Source organism: Chaetodon trifascialis, chromosome 3 (assembly GCF_039877785.1).
Source record: "Chaetodon trifascialis isolate fChaTrf1 chromosome 3, fChaTrf1.hap1, whole genome shotgun sequence".
Classification (NCBI taxonomy): domain Eukaryota; kingdom Metazoa; phylum Chordata; class Actinopteri; order Chaetodontiformes; family Chaetodontidae; genus Chaetodon; species Chaetodon trifascialis.
Genome location: NC_092058.1, coordinates 32,241,349 through 32,265,228, shown reverse-complemented (window position 1 = coordinate 32,265,228; position 23,880 = coordinate 32,241,349). Strand labels below are relative to the sequence as shown.

Sequence of the window (23,880 nt, the reverse complement as noted above, 5' to 3'; positions counted from 1 at the left end):
CCGTGCATGCGTGGGTTCTCTCCAGGTACTCCGGCTTCCTCCCACAGACCAAAAACATGCTCATTAGGTTAATTGGTGACTCTAAATTGCCCCTAGGTGTGAGCGTGAGCGTGCTGCCCTGCAGCTGAGATAGGCTCCAGCCCCCCCGCAACCCCGAAAGGGATAAGCGGCATAGAAATTGGATGGATATCTATTTCAGCATCACTACATTATCATTTATTTCCTCAGCTTGTTGACTTAAGACAAACTCTACCACTTCATGTTTCTAGCTCTCCTTTAGTTGCACAACAGGATCAACACTACTGTTATGTGAGAACACAAAGAGATGAATGGAAGCTGAACCTGTTCTACACAAGCATAGCTCAGAGTGTGCTTCTAACATGACACATGGTTTTGAAATGGGACAATAAAGTGCAATTTAAGCTTTCTGAGATGTCCAGGGGAGGCCAGAGAATACAGGTGGGGAGAGCATGTGTATACTGACGTGTGATTGGGCTCCTGTGGTCATTTCCAGGGATCCAGGTGAGGCGGACACTGCGGGCAGCTGGGTCCGATAGATCCAGATCCATGGGAGGGTCTGGACGGTCTGCAGAGAATGAGGAGATAATCACATTTTAGAAATGGCAAGCACATTCTCTCCTTTACAAGCAGACACATACAAAATAGGCATGCTGCAAAACACGTCATTCATACTGTGCAAGGTGCATTTATTCTCATAATCAGTCCTTCAGTCAGGTTGAGATACACTCCTAAATTCAGATCACTGTTGATGTTTTGAAACCCCCCCTGGGTTTAACTCGCCAACAAAAAACTTAGTAATGACTTGACAGGATGGATTGTGTTGCATGCATCCAAAAATCCATTCTGTAATAAAAACAGTATCTTATCTCAAACACATATGAAGAAAAAAATCATCTTTGATACGTAATAAAATAATATCCACTATAACAGTGTTTTAATATAAACATTATAATACAAGAGAGGCACAAGTTGAGACAGAAGCAGAGAACAAAAAATAAAAAATATGAATTCAAAATAAACAGGAAGAACAACCAAGAGAGGAAAAGAAAAAGAAAAAGATAGATTAAAAAAGATTTCCACCCGAGCTGTGTGTTACCTGGAGGCAAGGCACTAGACACTGAGGGGTTGAGGGAGGCTTCCTCTGTGGGGCAGGGTCAAGGACCAGGAAGTGGGTATAAAGGTTAGAGTTTGCAGGTTAGTCTAGCAGCCAGTCAACAGCAAGGGACCACAACGATTAACATGTCATATAGTACACGCTGTATTAATGTTAGTCAGCTTCGCTAACTACAATCATGTAATCATCATATTTACATTTTAGACTTTTGCACTGATGGTCATATTTGAGACGCTGAGTGTGAGCCAGTATTTAAAGTAATTAAAGTAAACCCTAGGTCTGGTTTTTATCCTAAGCAAATAACAGTGGCTTATTTCTGTGACTCACTGTCATTAATGCAAAAGTCTCAAATGTCAAAGCAATGCTTACACAGGATGCTCAAACTGAGACTGTATTCAGAAACGCCTACTACATATTTCCACAAATTCATGACACTATGCAGAATGAAAATGTTAAATCGATTTATTTTGTAGTCTGCTAGGCCAGACTTAGCTGGCTTCTGGTTTTGGAAAGCAGCTATAAACAACAACACAGCTAATGGCAAACCACCACGACTGTGTAGCATCCACTTATGCTCTTAAAAAGAGAAATTATAAATGTGGATTGTCCTGATTTTCTCAAAGATGAACATTTACCTGAGAGATGAGTAACACCTCATCTCTCATCTGGTGACTGAGACCACACCCTATTCACCAGTGTTTTGTAGCATTACTTAGCATTACGCTGCAAATGTAACGAGAGCTCGTCCACTTGGTATTTCTGTTGCTTTGGAAGCATAATGTTATCTCTGTTATCCTTCTTCAATCAAACTGGATTGCATACTGGAGAAGTCAGTACAGTATGTGGCTCTTTTTGGCATTCTGCAGATTTTACTTTTGTTTGCATACTGCATACTACATGTTACATTTTGTCCAAATTAGGATGTACTGCTTGTATAGTAGGCAGTTGTGAATACAGCCTGGGTCTACAGTTTAGCTCCTCTACAGCACTTTCTACACCACACTATCATATCTAGATCCACTGCATGCAAACTGTTGAATCAGTAAGAGTAAGCAGTTTAGCAAAGTGCAGCAACAATAAAACATGCATGATTTCCATTTGAAGGCACAGAGCTGAAATGTCAAGAAAGACATTTACATTAAATATCTACAGGTTATCTAAATAAGAAAATGTAATGTACCAACAAAAAGAGTGTGTGTGTGTGTGTGTGTGTGTGTGTGTGTGTGTGTGTGTGTGTGTGTGTGTGTGTGTGTGTGTGTGTGTGTGTACGCGTGTGTGTGTGTGTACGCGTGTGTGTGTGTGTACGCGTGTATGTGTACGCGTGTGTGAGCTCACAGTCCAGCAGCAATACACTCTCTTGACTGTGTGATCAAGAGAAGGAAAAAAGTTATATTTTGAAGTGCTAGTAGTTTACTTGAGTATTTCAATGTTCAGAAACTTACAACTTTTCCTTCACAATATTTCAAATGGGAATATAGTAACTTTTACTTTACTACATTTAACTGACAGCTGCAGGAAGATGTTTCCTTAGAGGAAAAGGTTTTATGTGCAAAATACATCGGCTGAAACTGTGTGATCACTTATTTTGAATTCAACAAGATACTGGGACATAATGGGGTCAGAGACAGTCTTGCTCCAGCACTTTTCTGTATGTGAGTGTACCTAACACAGTAAGGCGGGCTGAGGCTGAGTCCTGGTCTATCTCAGATTTAACAGTGCAGGTGTATGTTCCCTCATCGCCTTCATTCACATTGGGGATGTTCAGCGACTCCTCATCTTTCTTCAGCCTGGGTGATGAACAGACAGAAAACATTAGTTGTTATACATCAACATTTCAAGTTGACTGTCTCTTTTGGAGCTGCTCATTTGTATGCCATATTTATTACATCAGTGTTAATATGATTATTTTCCTAATCTGAAAATTTCAGATGATCTTTTGGAGATGCGTATTTGACTCATATTTATCCTACTATATATGTATACTAACCATGTATACAAGAAGAAGATACATTTCTATTTTGTGCCATAAAGCAATCTTTCTTATGGTTGACTCTAAATATATCAATGTTTCAAAAATGAAAGGACTTATATTAGCCTGCCATATAGCATAGCCCACCATGTATAATAGAAGAAAAGGAAGGATTCAAAACAGACATTTATTCATGCAATAGGTGTTCCCACTGTATGTGAGAATTAACTAAAAGACAACTATGAAGGAATTTAAGGAAGTATTTTTCTTCTTTTGTTTTTTTGGATAGGGGGGTTTGCGACATGGTTTTGATATTTTGACAGATGCAGGCTGGGAACATCACAAATGTTTTAGGGTCAGTGTAGGTGCTGTTACCTCCATCCCAAGTAGAGAGGCTTGTCATCCTTGGTCCAGGCCACAGTGATGGGCAGGCTGGGATCAGACTTCACCACACAGTCAAAGCGAGCCGTGGAGCCCCTGATGGCTGACTGGTGCTCTGGGACTCGAACTATACGAGTCCGTTCTGAGTTGCAGAGAGGTTGAAGAGGAACACACATGCACACACTACATGAACTGGCACATTTCGGTGCATCTGGGAAATTAGTGAAAGGTCAAAGTGTGTCTCATGACTGACACGGTAGAGTTGGATGTAACTCACTCCTTTTCAAAAAGCTCAGACAATACACTTCAATATCACTGCAAAGCTGCGTAAATCTGTCTTTCAATTGACCACCATGGCTCAATCTTCTAAAAATTATGTCCTTAAACAACAGCAAATCTCTTTCGAAAATGGAATGGCCTGTGCTTTGCACTTCCACTCATGCACCCTAACCTCTTCTGTACACCTTCTGTGCATCCCAAACATCCCAATTCCTGAACTGGGAAAGGTGAGGTTCATCTTCCGAAATATAGGTTTTTTAAATACGAGGATCTGTACTTGCCATTTGAATTAAAAAGCTGAAATGTAAAATGAAAAGTTATCTCAGCACCTTGGCAGATTAGTTCACCTGTTTTAAATGTTTTTCAGCTTAGTTCTACTCTGAATGCCAGGATGGATATGTTGACAGTGTATGCAGGCTGAATAGAAATATAACTCTCAGTAAACTGATGAGGCAATTTAATTGAAGGCACATGAGATCTGAAAGTAATCACGCAGTGCAGGCTGTATGGCACATGAAAAGGAAATCATTTCATATTTCACATATTTCATCTGTAACACACAATTCTGGCAGTGAGAATCCATGGAAAAAGTCAGAAACCCTGCTGGAGTTAATTGTGGCACATGAAGGCTGCACGCAATGCCATGTTACATGGTTACAGAATGATGTCATATCAACATCTCATTTATCGATGCTAAGTTTTCAGGTTCATTGTGAGTTTGGACACTGAATCACAACAAGATGGCTCATATGAGTCTGTGTCTGACCTTTGACCTCCAGGAGGACCTGGTTCTCGGCTGTGCCCAGGATGCTGTTAGCCACACAGGTGTAGGTGCCCTCGTCCTCTGATCGGGCCCGTTTGATCTCTAGGGTTCCATTGATGTAAACACGGTATTGACCGCCATCCAGCCCACTGCCCTGTCCGTTCTTAAACCTGCACACATAGAAAACATATGGACATTGGTAAAAATCTGAAAAAACAATAAGGTATAGGTTTATGAATTCAGTGACTTGCTCAAAGACACCTGGATGAGGTTTTTCAGAGGATGATGCCAAACCAGTATTTTTGGATTGAAGTCAACAAAAAAACCATTAGATGCTCACCAGCGTAGCTCCGGCAGAGGAGAACCAAAGAAGGGACAATCCAGGAAGGTGCGATTGTTCTCAATGACTTTAATCAACTGGTTTTTGAGGCCCAGCATCCTTGGAGGCATGTCTACAAAGAGAAAAAGAATGGATCACAACTTAACCACTTCATCACTTACAAAAACTCTGCATGTCACAGAGTACTTTAGAAGAAGAAGAAGAATTTCCTTTATCCGTCATATTTTTAATACACAACATGCAGTTGAGGAGGAAACTGCACACGCCATGCATATGTGAAATTCCATCCCGCTATTTGACCCATCCATGGTCAGTCCTTCCTCCACGGCAGACCAGGAGTGGTGGGCTGCCAGTCGACCAGCGCCCGGGGACCCAACTCTCATTTGTCACCATTGGTCAGGTGGTGATCCTCTTGCATGTTTTTAGTGGGGGTATTTTTATGGAGGATACCCCAGGTGAGCACGGGGAGAACATGCAAACTCCACACAGAAAGGCCCCTTATTTTTCCTCAAGCAGCAGGCACCAAGGCATGGTGGAGGACACGCCCAGCCCACAGCGAGATTCGAACCGGGGACCTTCTAGCTGTGAGGCGACAGTGTTACCACTTGAGCCACCGTGCCATCATGTGAAATATCATGGTGTTGGCAGTTTAATCGAAAAAGCACAGGTTTTACTAATAACATCCATAATGACTCTTTTATCGAACTTTTCAAGTTTCCCAATAAAACACAATAGTGTGACAGTGAGTCAGCATAAACAATATCAGGAACCTGGAATTCAGCCATTATTAATTGGTTATTTAAATCTGTGCATTTCACACTGTTGTATGTCAAACTATCTTCTGTGAAAAAAGCCCATTAGATTTGGCTTAACTGTAATCAACTATAGATAATGGATGGATGGAAATTTGAACTGAACAGTTGAATAGCAGTTCATGAACATTAAAGGAAGACATCTTAGAATATGTATCTCTGCTTTGTTAAACAGAGTAAGATGGAAAGATTGCTAAGAGTTTAATCTGTTGATGTTCAATACAGAGATGTACCGTAGATGTAGATGCATAAACAGAGGCTTACTAGCTATTGCTCTGTGGGGAAATAGTTTTAAATGATTGTTACTACTAGAAATATACATGAGAGCAAGGCAAGTATAAGTACACATGCAGTGTATATGTGGATTAAAAAGTAGTTTGTAAGTTTGTCACTCAGCGCAGTCAAAACCTGATCACACAAAATCTAGTCAAGTGTCAGGAGAGTAGACTTTCACAATGACGAATGTGTATGGATGAGTGGAAAAGCAAGCAAGCAGTAACAGCTTTCTTTGATGACAAGCATTTATGAAAAATCAAAAGCTCAGGTCACAGTGGTGATGCTGGTGTATATAGCCTACGTAACAAACACCATCAGTATGCATGCAACACAGTCCTAATATACATATTTTCACAAAGTTTTAAGGGCTTCACAAATGGGTTAAGAAGGAAACTAAGGCATAAACAGTGAGGCATAACACTCCCAGCCCAGTTAGTTACTGGCCTATTTACAGTTTAACATCAACCTCCTTATGTGTCTCACCGAGGACGCTGACGAAGGCATTGGCCAGCAGATAGCCATGCTCGTTGGAGGCGTTGCACTGGTAGACAGCACTGCTTCCCATCTGCACTGAGCGAAAGATGATGGTGTCGCCCAAGACCTGTCTGCTGAGGCTAGGAGGGGCACCTGGGGTCAAGGAGAGGAAAAAGAATTGAGGAAAGAGGAGGGAGACATGATGAAAATAATGTTTAGAAACACAGAAAAATTATAATAATAATAAGGAAAATGAAATCATCGCAGTGATTCATTTTAAGATGATCGGTACATTCCCTAACCCCCCCCATGACAGTCATGGAGATATTATAGCCTACAGCTGGTGATCTTATAATGTTAAGTGTTATAATAGAGGAATGTGCAGCCTGCACAGAGGCAGCAGTTAGGGTAAAAGAATTTTCCCAATAACCACTGAACTGTAGAAGTGTAGAAAACCTCTCAGTAAACTATATACAGTATATCAATTGTGGTCATTGCAAGTAAATTGCAAGTAAATTTACTTGAAGTTAAAAATGATTTTGTCCTGAATTTAAGATGACACACTTGTTAGCGAAAGAAAGAAAGAAAGAAAGAAAGAAAGAAAGAAAGAAAGAAAGAAAGAAAGAAAGAAAGAAATCCATTAACGATACGTACTGTCTACAGGCTGTCCGTTGATCAGCCACTGGATGTTAGGTTTCGGGTTGCCGTTGGCCCGACACACCAGGCGCCCGTTCTCATCTGGAGCTAGCACCAAGTTTGTAGGTTTGTCCAGCCAATAAGGAGCCGCTGAGGAACACGAGAAGTCAGGTTAGCCTGATTGACTCACCTACAAACACAAGCTCATATATTTGCATAAACACACACAGGAACTTCCTCACCTTTGACCTGAACAAAGATGGAGTGGCGTATGCTGCCTAAATGATTGTTGGCCATGCATACATACTCCCCAGCATCCTCCTCTGACACATTGATGATCTTCAGGGTCTTGTTGTAGTTCTCAAACTTCACTTTCCGCCCTGGAAGGTCCCCACCCTTCTTAAACCACTTGATGGTGGGTGTCGGACTGCAAGGGAAGGACAGAGAGACATGAGGGAGCATGAATTTGTAAATGGCAGACTCAGTATCCTCATAGTGTTACTGTCATTTGTTTGTATTTAGTTGTTTCAGCAGGAAAACTGCAGGTACACAGAGAAATAAAAAGCTTGTTCTCCAAGTTTGTCTTATCCTGTGTATATTTGTTGTTAAATGTTAATTGGTTTTGCTAATGTCTCTCAAGTATATTTCAAATATATATTTAAAAATCTAAATCCCTCTCTGTCTTCCTGCGATCCATTGTGCACTCTGGTGAATGTCCTGTGAAATGTGATTTGGGCTGACAAGCCTACCCTTGTGTTACCTTGTGGTTCATAGTGGCTAGCAGAGCGAATGGGTCAAATGCTTGTAACAGTTAGTAAAATCTGTATTTACAGTTACAAATGGCTGTGATTGTGGTCAAATGTATTCATTTTTCCTTCGTCCACCTGATTTAAGAAGACAGGTGAGGGAGGTATGGTGGGGACAAACAGTCCTCTATGCTGTGATTCTCTGGAGACTCACTGCGTCATGCTCACTTTTGGACAAATGAAATCTCTAACACAATCTCTGACACAATTTCATTAAATCCTCACTTTCATTTTCAGTTTCACCCAGAAAAACGTCACATTAAGGAAGTTTAATGAAAGGCCCTTTGAAATGACATATAGTCTATTTTCTGCAATATCCTAGCAGTACTCACCACAATTAATATTTCATCTTGAGTGTGTGTGTGTGTGTGTGTGTGTGTGTGTGTGTGTGTGTGTATGTGTGTGTGTGTGTGTGTGTGTACGCGTGTGTGTGTGTGTACGCGTGTATGTGTACGCGTGTGTGAGCTCACAGTCCAGCAGCAATACACTCCAGCAGCAGTTGTTCATCTCGTAGCACCATTTTAGAACTCTCAGTCCCTGGAGGTGAAAGGAAGGTTGGTGTGGACTCTGCTACTTTACGGCCTGCAGACGAAGGACAAGGAGGGGTTATTACACACACACACACACTGGAGCGCTGCAATTTATCTTTGTACTATGACTCACTTCCTACAAGGAACTAAACATCCTCTTTGTAGGCAGCACCACATAAATTTAACACTATTATTCTGATCATTTCCTTGTGGCTGTGTTCCATCTCGGCCAGGCTTTAGCTCTCACTGCAGTCTGTTGCGAGGCCAAAGCAGCCTGTAAATGGGTTTAACACCCTCTGGCTTCTCTCACAGGAAGACATTAAGAGAGGCAGAAACAGCAACAGGGTCAGTGATCTTGCTTTATGTTGCCAAGGGAACAGAGATGGAAAAGATTGGCATTAAAACCTTAAGGAAGCAGCTGATAAAACATGAAGGTTTCCCTGCTGTAATGAGATTAGTTTACATCAAACTGCAGTAAGATCATATACAGTAGTTGAAGGCATTAGTCTTCAATCTCATGATAAACCTTCCCATGAGGCTTGACTTAAGCATTACACCACAGCAACATTGTAAATAGTTGCCTTGTCAAAACTACATGCTTTAGAAGAAAACCTTGGTGTTCTTTGGAGTTGGATTTGAGGTTGTAAGGCCTTTTATGATCCACACATGGAGTTCAATGACTGGGAGGAAGGAGCGATGTTAAAGATCTATCTTAAAGTCCATGCTAAACATAGTGGTGCTTTTATAAAATTGATGGGTAGTTCAGCATCAGTCCTGCTTGAATTGGTTGAAACAACCTTTTGAACACAAACTGTGAATAAAACATTTGAGCGTAAATGAATCAAACAGACGGTTCAGCAGTCTGGGATGTGATCAAACTGCCAAGTGCTGTCTTTGGTAGCATACTAAAACACCCAAACGTATGTGGCATTTAAATCAGGCATGTAGTTTCATTACAGGGAAGAGTCAGACATCTTTTCTTACTTTCACATGAACAATACTCCTGAAAGATCAGTGTCAAGTAGTATTTTACCAACAACATCCAATTTTTTCTACTCAAGCTTGTCACACAAGACAAACCTTTTTAAACAGCTATTGTACTGTTCAAGTTTTACCAAGTAAATGTTTTACAACTTAATTTAAATAACAATTCTATTGCTTTCTGGATTTACTTACAAGCTTAGTTCAACTACTTTCAATGATACAGACAAACTGATAATTCAACTGTGTACACAGCTTAAACTTCAACTGCATTTGAAGTGCATTCATTTCACAGACATTTCAGTGTTTAAATTAACTGACTCTTCAACTGCTTTAAGTGCTTCAACTTAAACCCTACCAGCATCTTCAAGTACAGCATTACAAATGATAACTGATAACTGTTTGCTACTACAGCACTTATTGAACTGATACTTTCGAAATGACTGAATCTTTGATCATTACTTAGACTTCTACACTCACTTCCACTCTGATCCAATCCTAATACAAATAACACTGTGAACATAAAAACCAGTCAGCAAAGAGCTACAGCCTGCTAAGAAGTGAGTGGGGTTAAATTAGCATTCCGCTCCTTTGTGATGCAGATCTTTATGGGATTAAAGCATCTGTTAGCACTTAGCTTCTCCAGTGGCCGGTAAACAAACACGAGTGGGTGAGAAAGATCTGTTATTGTTAGTGACACTGAGAGAAGGACAAGAAGAGCAGGAAACACACAGCAAAAGAATTGCAGCATTGAGGGTTAGTGGTAACAACTGCCGAAGTGCTACAGTAGGATCTATGGCGATGCAGTGAGCAGCCTGGAAACATGGCAAACAGGGCAAATACCCTGCTGATGATGCTTGCAAGGGTTCTCTGGATGCACTGCAGCTTTAGAGCCACTCCCATCCACAAAAAAAGACAGAGTTGTGATTTTTGTGTTGTGATTCTGTGCACGTTCATAAAGTAGCTAATGTGTGTGTGAGTGTGTGTTTGAGTGGTCGCGGGTGAGCATTTCAACAACCTTTCCATCTCCCCACACTCACACAGAAATGTTTCAAGCAGAGGTTGTAGGCAGCTAACCTTATTTCCATACATACATGACTATTAATGACCACAGCATGAATGCAGACTGAATATTCATCATGTGACCTAATACTCCTCAGTGCTGGAGCCTCACCGGTATCTTCAGTCCCACTGGGCTTCAGAGCCAGTCTGGTCTGTCACAAGGAGCATCTTCTCCCTTAGGGACAGAGCCCATGTACCCCCCAGGCTTCACTGCCCCCCCCCCCCCCCCAGCTCGGCAAATAGCACATATGCTGCCACTTTGGCTGATCTGTTCCCTCCAGCTATGGGATCATTCAATAGATGGATGCCATGATGAATATACAGATTCAATTCACTGTGTGCAGTATACTTGAATTAAGGGTAATTTGTGTGTTAATCACTGTATGTTTAGTCATAACGTGTGATCATTTAACACTTAATGAAAGGTGGAAAAAGAGGATAAGAGACTAAATGAGATGAATACTTATTCCTACTGTGTGAGTGTATCTAAGTGAAAGAAAGACGTTGGTTTGTTTTTTATTGGAAGTAATGAATAGCTGACTGACAGTACACTGGTTGACTAGGAAAATTTGGATTCTGCCACATTTTGGATTAAATTCTTTCTATTTTCTGTCAGTTATATTAGGAGATTCATGGAGAGTTGCCAGGTGCCAAGATGGTCAAGAGGGTTTGACACATTTTACTCTGATGGAAACAAGCAAAAAACAATTTTGATCTAGCTTCTTAAACATGCTGCATTTAGACACATAATTCCAACAGCTTTAGTAAAGAAAATCTGCATCCACCATAAAAACAACTGTGTAAACCATTCCTCGTGAAGTTGTGAGGAGCCTCAGAAGTTTTAAAGATTTCCATCTGCTACAACGCTCACTTGCGAATAGTTTTTAAATTTCAAGTCTGTGTATTCTTCACTGCACTGGACTGCAAAACACGAGATTGCTTTTCTTGTGTTTGGGTGTGCAGTCTTTTGTGTAGCTGCATTCAAAGAACACATTCACTTTTCCACAGGAAGCCACACATTGAATTCTACACCTACAGAAAGAAGTTAGATTACATTTGTTTCTAAGGTCAGTCTGGGGTCAGTAGATGACTTGAGCGTCACTGAGCTGGCAGGTTAGTGTGCTGGCCATGTTACTGTGGGGCATGACTTTGGAGGTGGACAGGAAGTAGAGCTGTCCTGACAATAAGTGACTCACCACCGTAGGGGTCAGTGGTATTGTAAGATGTGTCATTATACGGCTCCTCTGAAAACACAGGCACACACAGTGGCTCATCAGTCCACACAAACACATACTCAGAGTCTTGCCAAACATCGAACAAAGCTGAAAGAAAAGATTTTACATTATCTTAAGATCACACATTTAATTGTCTTCTCTGATCTGCAGAAACCTGAGGAAATATCAATAAAGGTTATGGTTTCATGCATCTCATGTCATGTCATGACATCACCTCTAGATGGAGATATGTCATCTTCCATTTGGGTTGGATTGGTGGGCAATCAAAGCATGTAAAGCAGAAATGGAGAGAGAACAGTACCACACAGTTCATTCACAGTTACTGCGGTTACTGCCTCCCGTTTGATAAATGACTACATTAACTCAAATATTTGTGTAATGTAATGTCTAATCTATGTGTTGTCTACTTACTGGTCAGAACTTTGAGTGTGAAGGGGTTCTTCTGTTGGATGGTGTGTGTGAAGAGGAAGCGAGCGTTGCAGCTGTAGTCAGTGTGAGCATCTTTGGCCAAAACGTTGGAGAAGTACAGGTCTCCATTCAGACCCATGGACACTCTCTTATCCTGAGGGATTGGAGTCATAGCTGGAGAGGGAAGGGGAGGGGAGGACAGAAGACATGGAAAAAGGAAAAGAGAGAGAGGGAATGAAATCACACTGACACATTTGATTTGTACTGTAGCTAACAGAAACTACTAGCATTGTAACTGCTACTAGTTGCACATTACCATTAGCAATTAATTTTCCAGAAGTCGAATATATATGGATTTGCAGATTTAATGTTAAAAATTAAATCTGCAACAGATCTACTAGTTGCACATTACCATTAGCAATTAATTTTCCAGAAGTCGAATATATATGGATTTGCAGATTTAATGTTAAAAATTAATCCTAAAGTTTAAGTCTCTGAGCATGAACTGCATTATTTCTTTCCAGAAACCTTTCAGGGTATTATGAGGAAATTATTCAGAAATGTTGAACCTGATCATAACTGAATGAGGACCATGTAGGTACAAGTTTGGAATCTGCAGATGTTTTCTGCTCCATGATCTAAGCAAGGACAGATGCACAGATTTCACAGCATGATTGGCTATTGTCTGTACTCTTGCATTTTGTACATTTTTTGTAACGTTTTTTGTAATGTATTTTGCATTTAAGGATTTCCATCCATCCATCCATTTTCTATGCCGCTTATCCCTTTTGGGGTCGCGGGGGGGCCGGAGCCTATCTCGGCTGTCAATGGGCGAGAGGCAGGGTACACCCTGGACCGGTCGCCAGCCAATCGCAGGGCAAAAAATTAAGTTTTTTTTAGTTTTTAGAGGCCTCCCAACCTGAGAATCAAACCAGTGACCTTCTTGCTGTGAGGCATGCACACTACCTGCTGCACAACCATGCAGCCATTTAAGGATTTGCAAGTGTGAAATTGTATTTGGATATTTGTATTTTGCATGTTATCTCTTTCAGCTGCATGGTGGCGCAGCAGGTAGTGCCCGTGCCTCACAGCAAGAAGGTTGCAGGTTCGATCCCCGGGCGGGGCCTTTCTGTGTGAAGTTTGCATGTTCTTCCCGTGCATGCTTGGATTCTCTCCGGCCACTCTGGCTTCCTCCCACAGACCAAAAACATGCTCATTAGGTTCATAGGTGACTCCTCCTAGGTGTGAGTGTGAGCGTGAATGGTTGTTTGTGTCTATGTTGCCCTGCGATCGGCTGGCAACCAGTCAAGGGTGTACCCCGCCTCTCGCCTGTTGACAGATAGGCGATAGGGATAGGCTCCAGCCCCCCCGCAACCCCGAAAGGGATAGGCGGTATAGAAAATGGATGTTATCTATTTCATTACTTCATATTTTACTTTACTAAATTTCAAACTGGGTACATAGAGTTTGAAAGAGTATATGTTTACCAGCCAGGCAGGGTAATGAAAAAGCTGGCTGTGTTATGGGAACAGTGGAATCCAGTGTTTTGGGAGATTGATGCATAGGGGCTAAAAGTCTGGATGTATCAGCCTCTGCTGCTTGGATTTTCTGCATTTTTTAAAATCTGCCTATGATGATGACAAGTTTATGAAAGTGCTTTATTGATTGCTTCCGTAACCCTTTGATTATCCAGGCCTACAAAGGCTTGTATTTTAGATACAGCATATAAAGATGATATACATTATATGTGTGATCCAAATCACATCCTCTGTAGCCATAGAGTAACATGACTTTAGTTCTATGAAAGAAAGCAGAGTCACCATCTGATCTCTCACATCTTGTATCAAAGGCTAAAAACATAATTTAAATTTAGAAGCAAGGATACCTTTAAGGCAAACTACTAGCTTGCTGGATGCATATACTTTAACATACAACTCAGTTCAAGTTCATGTCTGCTCATGTTAGCCTCCTCTAACCCGGGTGGTGTGTCATCCTACAGTTGCTACAGGCAAATGTTAACTTGCAGCACACCCACACAGACGTCCAGTCAGACCATCACCGACACTCTGCAACTGCACCAACTGATGTGAGCTGTATGGTCATCAAGACAGTGCCCCAGGACCAATCAGGAACCGGGCCAGCAGTCCTATTGCATTGGCATGTTACAGTGTGTGGGCTACATGATAAGACTACATAACATATATTAGTGTTTGTGTCACATTTTCACAAAGTTCACACAAGGTGAAAGGACTACAGTAGCTGCATTTTTAACTGGGAAGGAGATCTTATGAGGGAGGGAAGGAGAAATTGTAGAATAATAAGAAATGTTTTTCTCAAACAGGTCATGTTTATTACGTGGTCCTTAATACACAATATAATACACAAATAAATTACTTGTTTTCATTGCGTTATGGTTGTTTCACTAAGGTGCTTTTACTGTGTCTTTAGACAGCTACAAAATAGCTTCTGGTTGGACATGGTCACACACAGCACTGTAGCATAACCTGACTGGGAGACAGACAATACAGTGTAAAGGTGAGAGGGGCAGAAAGGACGCCAGAGCAGTTTGAGTCTTAAAAGTCTTCTAAAAGCTGCTGAGAGAAAGAAACTGACCAAGACAAGAGCACAAGGGATAACAGACTAAATTAAAGCATTACCCTTAGAGGTCACTGGAGAAAAACTGCTTCAAAAAGAGGGAAAGAAAACCTATGTGTCAATAACCTGAAAGACCTCTAGCGCATCACAATGTAAAGACAGCAAAAACAGAACATAGATTGCTTTTCTCTGTGGATGCTGAATGGCTTGATTTAAGGTGGTTGTGTTAAAAAACACAAAAGGAAACATATCATCCCTGAGAACGACGCAGTCAGCTTTCAAGCTAATCAGGTGTTAAGAGGCAAAAGTCTTTTCAAGAAACAGACGTAATTCACCATTTTTCCCCCATGGTGTAAAATCACTAAATGTACAGTTGTCACTGACTGCTGCAGCAAAAAATACTGCTCACATTTCTCAGTCCACCTTAAAGTGGAAACAGACAATTTTTCAAGCCCATCTAGTGTTTCCAAGTGGTACTGTTGTTGGTGCAGCTGTTGCGAAATAATGTGGATTAGCTCCTGTTTTCCTCACAGCCTAAATACCAACAACACAGGACACACATTTAATTTGGACATTTCTGTGAAGAAATGATCAATACCACTTTGGAAATATGAGGGAAGACATGAGCATGTTCACTGAAGAGGTCAAGTGAAATTATTAGCATTTTATATGGAGTAATAACATAGTTTGAGTATTGCTCCACACAGACAAGTAACTACACCAGGGGTTGATGTCAGGGTGGCGGCAGGAGTAGAAGAAAACATTTAGGATAACATTGAAACTGATTAGGAGACATGACAGCAGGCAGAAATGGTGCCAGCCTGTCAGTATTCTATAACCATTACACGGTGCAATCAACAACTCTGTCATAATGATAAGGAAAGCCAAAAAGGTGATCATTGCCAGTCTGAGATGACAGCAGGACACACAGATGAAACACACCACATATATATTGTATATTTGTGTGTAATTGGTGCTCACCGCTGTTCATCCAGAAGGTGAACGGAGGAGGCAGGCCCGGTGGGGGGTTACAGAGTAGAACCAGCGGGGAGCCTTCAGTCACCACCACTGGCTCCAACACCTCTTTAGGCCAGAGAGGAGCCTCTGGATGGGGGAGGGTAGTAGAAGGGGGTGGACAAGGAGGAGAGGGAGAGAAGAGAGCAAAATATGAGAAAAAAAAATATTTATGACAAGGATTTGTCTAATATAACACACTGTAAGACTTTGATTGTAGTCTATGATGTGTGCAAAAAATGTCCAACTATTGTGTAATGTGTGTTCCTGTGTGTTCTTACTGGAGACCCGGAGCAAGATTTTGTTGGACAAAGCCACTCCGAAGTCATTGCTGGCAAAACACTGGTACTCTCCCTCGTAGTCCTCTGGTCGTCCTCCACTCCGGAAACCAATCTCCAGAGTTCCTGAACGTTTTCGCATCGTCACTCTGGGATCTTTCCCAATGTTGAAGAACTTCCCGTTCCTTCGCCATGAGAATCTGAGCCAGGTGACAATAAAATCAAAGAGTTAGCCTTCTACTGTATTTGACCCCTGGAATTGAAGTTCATTCTACTGTTGTCCTCTTTAAGTGATGCTCAGTTAAAGTTTGACATAGTTTTTCTGGCAACTGTTATTGCCTTGTCACCAGTCCTCTTACCCCACAAACCACTGAAGTCACAGGACATTTATATGAGTCAGTTAACAAGCCTGCACAACGGAAATGAATTCCATTTACTACCAATCGTCCAACTCAGCACATATAAATATCCAAAACTAAAAAGGTTAAATAAACTGGAGAAGTTTGTAATGGTGGATGAATGAATGTTTTCAAGTAGGGAAAGGTTTGAAAAACATTCCAAAAACTAGTTAACCGACAGATTATTGTAAAGAGACAACCAGGCCTTTCTTTCTAATTTACCATTGTACACATGACACTTTTGTGTATTTGCAGTATGTATATGGTATAAGAACGTTTTTTCCTATTGCTTCCATTTTGCTGCTTTTCAAGTGATTTTAAGCTCAGTGAAACTCAACACTTCCTGTACAGTTATTTCACAACGAAACCCTCCCAGGAGCTCAATTCCTGTCATTAATGGTCAGATTTTAATTTGAAACATGGAAAGTTTTAGTAAATATAACTTAACAGGGCCCGAGAAACTGTAGACTGAGTAAAAATGACTGGAATTCACAAGTGAATGAAAACACTTACTCTGTTAAAAAGAAACTCAGAGCTGAAGAGAGGAGAGTATGATTCGAATTACTGACATTAAATAACAATATTAAGTGAATGCAGTTTCATGTTTATGTGGAAATACATGAAAAAACACCAGCACTTGTTTAAGAGGAAAAAATGGAGGCAGGAGAAGCATGGCAAAAGTTATCTTGGCATGAGGTTTTGCCAACTGGGCTTTCACCATTTTAACATGCATGCTGTAATTGTTTCAACATCCGCAAAATGTGAGTCTTCTGCTTGTCATGTGGTTGCCATCTTACATTACTCAACTGGCACACGACAACAGCACAGAAATCTACCACAGCACGCACACTCCATATGCATGTAGTAGTACTGTAGCTTGATCCCGTTCCATGTGGTGTTTCCAGAGGGCTCCCTGATTAGTGAAGAACACTGAAAATGCTTACATAATTCGCCTCTATTTTTAGTGATGAGCAGGGATTTAAAAGGATGTTTCCTGTCATTTTGAGTTACTGTTGAGCTGGGCCTGTCTGAGGTGCAGCATAGCACTGACCTCGAACAATGGGTCACTATTATAGTTCTGGAGACCAGAGCTCTGTGTGTGTGTGTGTGTGTGTGTGTGTGTGTGTGTGTGTGTGTGTGTGTGTGTGTGTGTGTGTGTGTGTGTGTGTGTGTGTGTGTGTGTGTGTGTAGTGAGAGACTGATTGCAAGTGAATAAGTGAACGATCACTTTCGTTCAATGTTTCATGAGCATGAATAGTCATCTGAGTGCATTATTGGAGCACAATGCCCGTCCTGGGAAGGGGAGAGCCAGTATATGTGTATGGGAGAGTGGATGTGAGTGCCTTATTGTGTGTGTGTGTGTGTGTGTGTGTGTGTGTGTGTGTGTGTGTGTGTGTGTGTGTGTGTGTGTGTGTGTGTGTGTGTGTGTGTGTTACGTAAAGCCAATCTGTCTCCAAATAAACAATGTACCACTGTCCTGAGCTGGTCATACCCCATACCCCCAGTGATGTAACCACTGGAGATCCAGTGTGTGTGTGTGTGTGTGTGTGTGTGTGTGGGTGGGTGGGTGCAGGGCTGCTTCTTCTGAGAGTGAATTGTGTTGATATTTTGGTGCATCTGACAACCACAAGTGGAGTTCAAAGAAATTAGGGGAAGACAGGGAGAGTTCACAGCAGCTAAAGCAGATATTAGATGGAGTGATGGAGCTAATGGAAGGGACAGTGTGTGTGTGTGGGGGGGGGGTAGCAGAGAGAGAGACAAAGCAGAGCACAGCAGACCACTTCTCAGGGTAACGCTGTTGATGGCAGCCAGACAGGTGTTGACAGGTGCTGAGTTTATAGGGTTGTGGGTTGTTAGAGGGCAGGAAAGGAGCTTTGGCATAAGACATCATTCAACTGAAGGGTAAGGAGTCATTGAAAAAGGAAGGGTGGGTGTAATGTGTTATTGTGTGTGTGAGAGACAGACAGACAGACAGACAGACAGACAGACAGACAGACAGACAGACAGACAGACAGACAGACAGACAGACAGAGGGAAGAGGGGAAGAGTGGCAGAATAGCACATTCACTGCCAGAGAGAGACAGGGATGGGTGGAGAGAGACAGGAGGGTAAGGACACACCAAAAACAAACAGACCAGGGTGACAAATGGCAGCAAAAGAAAGAGAAAATGGAGAGAGACAATGAGCCTGAGTGAAAAGAATGAGTGAGACCCTGTTTACATTTAGTGTAGCCTTTCGTTTACACGCAAACTGAGTTTTTTTCACGGAAAACGATCATTTTTAAAAACTCCGGCCAAAATGGAGATTTCTGAAAACGCTGGTTATTTGTCGGCGTGTGAACAGGGTTAAACAGTGTTTTAGATTCCGAAACGTCACAACATGAGGCGTCACAACATGTGAGCGACCTTGTTTACACTCACGCCCATTAGTTTGGTGTAGTTATGATGCGCTCGACGGCATATTTATCCGGGCTCATGTAAACAACAACATTTTTGAAAACGATGCTGTGTGCACGATGTTATTTTTGAAAACGGAGGGGCTAAAATATCTGTTTTCCAAAATACCCTGCTACGTGTAAATGTAGGGTCATACACAGTGGGAAGGAGAAGATGAAGCTGCTTTGTCCTCAGCTGTGCCGCATTTTCCTGTTTACTCCCCAGCTGTGTCTGATTGGTGCATACAGTCTCCAAGCTGTCAGCTTGTCAAGTTGACATATCAATCCCACTGTCAGCTTTTCAGCCTGCTTCTCTGGTTACCTGCAGCATCTTTCAAACTCTCTTATTAAGTGGCAGTCTATTCTACCTTTGTCAACTTTAGCCACACACTTAGCTGTACTACTTACTTAATTACGTGCCACACCATTTTTACACACAGACACACAGAGGACAGTTTAGCTATCATGAGGAGTAGAACCCAGCTCACGACTCTGGAGAGGCATCCTTAAGTCAGACAAAATAACCATGGTAATGTCATCAAGGTTATCTTTGCTAAGACTTGGAGACTAAACGATGATATTGATGATATTGAGATGCAGATGATATTGATTAAGATGATATTGAGATGCAGCATTTTTGGAACTTTCACCCAATTATGAATTTAAAGTGAATATCTCAGCATCAAATTTGACGTTTTTTTTATGCGTGGGGAACCCTTGTGAAATGCTAGCCTTGCTAGAAAATGAAATGGTTATTGTAAATGAAAGCTCCAAAGTTAAAAATAGAAAAATCAGTTGTGGGCTGGATGTAACAATGAACTCTAAATAGCTAGAATTCATTGGCTGTATAGGCTTTCTAGCTTCCTTATCTAGCTTCCTTAAACTTATCATCTACTCATGCTCTGTAATTAGATATGTGTGTGTGTGTGTGTGTGTGTGTGTGTGTGTGTGTGTGTGTGTGTGTGTGTGTGTGTGTGTGTGAGCGTGTGTGTGTGTGTGTGTGTGTGTGTGTGTGTGTGTGTGTGTGTGTGTGTGTGTGTGTGTACTGCTTACGTTGGCACTGGGTTGCCCTTGGCCTCACACTCGATGATGATATTATCTCTGGGGTCAACAATGTAGTCCTTCACAGACTGTTTAACTATAGTGGGGGGCTGCTTCACTGTGGGAGGAGGGGAGAGACAGAGAAGGTTACAGGAATAAGGCTGTGTACAGATTATGCACAACACACACACACACACACACACACACACACACACACACACACACACACACACACACACACACACACACACACACTGCTTGTCAACAACCACGGAGCTGGCCACCAGCTGTGTATTTGCCATGTTTAATTGGTTGTTGTATAAAGAACCTCTTCAACCTCATTTTAAGCTGCCAAGCCTTGTTCAAAAACCACAAAATCTTTATTGTCCATCTGGTTTCCAATCATACCAAATATGAAGCAGCCTTAAAAACATGATATTTCATGGGTTCGCATATGCTGTAACACAAATCCAAGTTATCATCCATAAGCTCCAGCCTCAGATCTTAAAAGAACATTTCACCTACCTTATTAGCAACAAATAAATTATTCAATATTATATCTATTTATAGACTCAAAAGTCATTCAGTACACCCATGACTGGCCAAAAACAAAACAATCTCTTCCACTTACAGTCAGGAAAAAGTACTTTCAGTTATTTCTGTGATGTCAGTATTTGGCAAACACTGCAATCAGAGATCCTTGACTCTTTGCAAGGATACTGGGTGGCTGAATACTCTCAAAAATATTTTGCCATAAGGCCATTGTCAGCCTCATACATTAGTTGAAACCTGCTTTATACTCTGATAAAAGAAATCAATCGATCATAGTTTCCACCTCCACAGCTGTGTTCATTCTGCTATACATATCTAATGGCTCCCTTAAGCCAAACCTCTCAACAGTAAAGACACACCACACAGCCAACATTTCTCTGCCCTTTTGCATTTCTAGCTCCCTGAGCCCTGCAGGGCTGTGAGTCTAACACTGTACACAAGTACACACACACTCACACACACTGTACACAGAGGACAAGATAACAAGCACTTTATAGGGCCAGCCACCCGCTAGCTTAAAGCAGCGGCTCGATGCTTTTAAAGAAAGCTATGAATTCCTGTCCTACTGACAGGACAGAGATGAGAGAACAGCTCCCCTCTGTAACTGAAGCGATTCCAGCTAATCTCATCCATAACTAAAAACGGGTCGTATTATACATAACCTTTGTGTTGCTATGGCAACTTCTATAGTATGCTTGGTTGTGATAAAAGCCAGGACATGAGAAATAATTAGTATGGAAATGATCCCTCAACATATAAGCTTACACCACATCCTCCAAGACTCTCATTCTTTTAAATACCTCTGAGTTAACAATGTTATAATATTGCTATGTAATGCTGGTATATGGTAAGTGTTGAGATATTACTACATTGCACATGCACATTGATTACTGTTTCTTACAAACAATGATCTGTTGGAATATACCAATCTGTCATGTTTTAACAATTTTGATTCATGTCCATGTTTCAAAAATTCACAGCTTGCAAAGTGGACGTTCCCGCAATAAAAATGGTCAGCAAAAGTGTCCCACAGTGTCGTCTGGTCGTCAACAGAATGTTTCCTAAATCAACTGTATGAATGTTTTTCGTCTGTATGGAGCAAGAAGAGAAACAAATTGTAAATACCAGTTGTTCAGTCTGTAAGGCCTGGTCTTTCTTTCTCAGAGTCAAATTGCTACTGCAGCATCACAAGCTACAAGCTAGAAGTTCTAGAATGAGTAGGCGGACTGAAACATTAGCAGTGACATGTTAAACAGAAACACTTACGGTCTTGCAGGATCTTTGCTGTTAGTCCAACGTAAAGCCAAAGAGAGACAGAGACAAGGATGGAAGAATTGTAATGTGAATGTTAATCATGTTAGAGACATATCAAAATCTAGAGTACAATGTTGAAGTTCGCAGATTTATCATGTTATCTTATGTTGTTATATCTCAGTGGCTTCAGACTGGTAGGGTTTTGAGTGGGTTGATGGGTCAACATTGTCCAAAAAAAAACAAACCCTAAATATGCTACTTTGAAACGTAGTGAATTTCTAGGGCACCACTTTTATTTTGATGCACCATTTCAGTCTTTCTGGAGAGTACTAGCAACGTTCCAGGACAGGTGAATACCAGTATGACACAGAATATATGCAACTTTGTTTTACATACACTGAACTCAAAAAAGAAACAATGCTTCATGCAGTTGAAACAGTTGAAAACCATTTTTATTTTTTGCAGCACTGCAGCTGCATTGCCTTGCTCCTTTTATCAGACCTTTGTAAATGGGTGAATTTTATATTGTGAAAATAGCTTTCAGTTTTTTAATTTGAAGCCTGAATTAGTTGTAACTGGTATTGCAATGCTTCTACTGTTTCTTTAAAAGCTGTGTTAAGCCTTTGATTGTACTGTCTTGCTGCAGTGCATTTTCCAGTTCCATCGCTTAGTTTCAAGCCCCAGTTGTATCTAAGTTATTTTTGCTGTCATTTTGTGAAATCAAATTGAAGAGGCAGCACAATGGTCAGCATTGTCTTCTCACAACAAGAAGGTTTGTCTCAAATGACAAGCATTCTGCCTTGGATGCAAATAAACTGAATGGCTATTAAGTTGGTCTGCAGTGACCTGATTTTCAGGGAAAATTTGAGCTCAGGCTGAACCAGTTGAGAGCCACTGTCATAGTTAACAGTTGTAACATCTACATTGGTCATTAAAATGTGGGAGAGAGAGAACTGTGATCTATAGAATGAAACAGAAAAATTCTGACTGAGGACTTACCTGTAAGGAGGTCCCGAATCAACAAAGGAGCAGTGAGGAAGAGAAAGAAACAAAAGTTATGCTTTAGATTGCACAACAAACACTGTAACACACGTCATAATGTGTATTTCAATTACAAACTGTTTTTTTTGTTTTCGTTTTTTACAACTGATGTTGTAAGAATTACAGGCACGATTGTACACATGATAAAACCAGGGAAGTGTACCTTAACTTAAGGCAGCACAAAATAAAAGGTACAAGACTACAAGACCAAGTGTCCAGTTGATCTCATCAAGCTTTGGCAGTTCCTTCCAGTGTGACGAACATTTCAAATCACTGTCCAGTCACCAGACTCTCATTTCATCTTAGTAAGTGTGGGTGCTTTTCTCTGGATAGCCAGATTCTGTATGTTATCTAGATGAATATGAGTAGACTGCCTTTAATTGTTTTAAAATCCAATCTGGAAGAAAGTGTTAGTGTTCTGAGTGAGTAGTGTTCTGATTTCTGATTCTGATTCTTCTGTTAGGTGACTGACACCAGCCAGATAAAAAGACAGGGATCTGACAATGAAGGGTGTAATGTCACATCTTTTTAGGTGAATGACTGTAAGCGGGTGTAAAGTAATGTGGCACTAATAAGAAATTATGCAACTGGAGCATAAGTTAACACGATTTCAAAAGAACCAAACACATTCACTATGATGGATGATCTAGTTCTGTTGTAGCTGCTTTCCATTCATTAAAACAGGAAAGACAGTAAATAGCTCTTCATGAAGTGAAGTGTTACAATAGACACTGTTCTGATGGTCTGCCATTGCTGGTATCTTGTCCTACCCTCCAAAAGTTGTCTAAATGTAATCTACTAAATGTACTAAATACCTGTATGTGTAGATATTTAGTACAAATATGGACTTGCCAGACTGTGTGTGATTTAGGGCCTCTCCCCACTGTCTCAGAGGGACACACACATGCACACACAATGATGAAGCAATCCTGTGCACGAGCTTGACCTTGTGTTTGTGTGACAGGTGCAGATGAGCAGTGATAGAAGGTGTGTGTTGTCTGTGCACATGCCTACATCCATGCTGCTATGCACTATTGTGTGTGTTTTCCAGCACGTATTGTATATTTGATCCAGTTAATGACTGTATTTTGGCAGCTACAACTCCACAGACCTAGTTACTGAATTTAAATGGTATTCATTATATGTCCTTTTGATAGTATTGTAGCAACCCTGCAGTGACACAGTC

The 23,880-nt window shown here is 41.1% G+C and overlaps 1 protein-coding gene across 16 annotated transcripts in view; it reads right to left on the bottom strand.

Annotated features, from left to right (window-relative positions):
- Nucleotides 1-23,880, bottom strand: part of nfasca (neurofascin homolog (chicken) a) — a 145,587-nt gene that overhangs the window by 37,387 nt on the left and 84,320 nt on the right. For 7 of the 16 annotated variants that reach the window (XM_070958894.1, XM_070958893.1, XM_070958901.1 and 4 more), the window contains 16 exons: nt 21,666-21,683; nt 19,860-19,965; nt 15,978-16,174; nt 15,664-15,786; nt 12,091-12,261; nt 11,641-11,688; nt 8,342-8,453; nt 7,308-7,492; nt 7,084-7,215; nt 6,439-6,582; nt 4,868-4,979; nt 4,531-4,697; nt 3,480-3,627; nt 2,798-2,922; nt 1,118-1,162; nt 485-586 (listed from right to left, as the gene is read on the bottom strand). In XM_070958894.1, coding sequence (XP_070814995.1) covers nt 485-586; nt 1,118-1,162; nt 2,798-2,922; nt 3,480-3,627; nt 4,531-4,697; nt 4,868-4,979; nt 6,439-6,582; nt 7,084-7,215; nt 7,308-7,492; nt 8,342-8,453; nt 11,641-11,688; nt 12,091-12,261; nt 15,664-15,786; nt 15,978-16,174; nt 19,860-19,965; nt 21,666-21,683 — 1,935 coding nt within the window. The remainder of the gene's footprint in view (nt 1-484; nt 587-1,117; nt 1,163-2,797; nt 2,923-3,479; nt 3,628-4,530; nt 4,698-4,867; nt 4,980-6,438; nt 6,583-7,083; nt 7,216-7,307; nt 7,493-8,341; nt 8,454-11,640; nt 11,689-12,090; nt 12,262-15,663; nt 15,787-15,977; nt 16,175-19,859; nt 19,966-21,665; nt 21,684-23,880) is intronic. The other 9 variants (XM_070958909.1, XM_070958906.1, XM_070958907.1 and 6 more) reach the window with 5 other exon arrangements.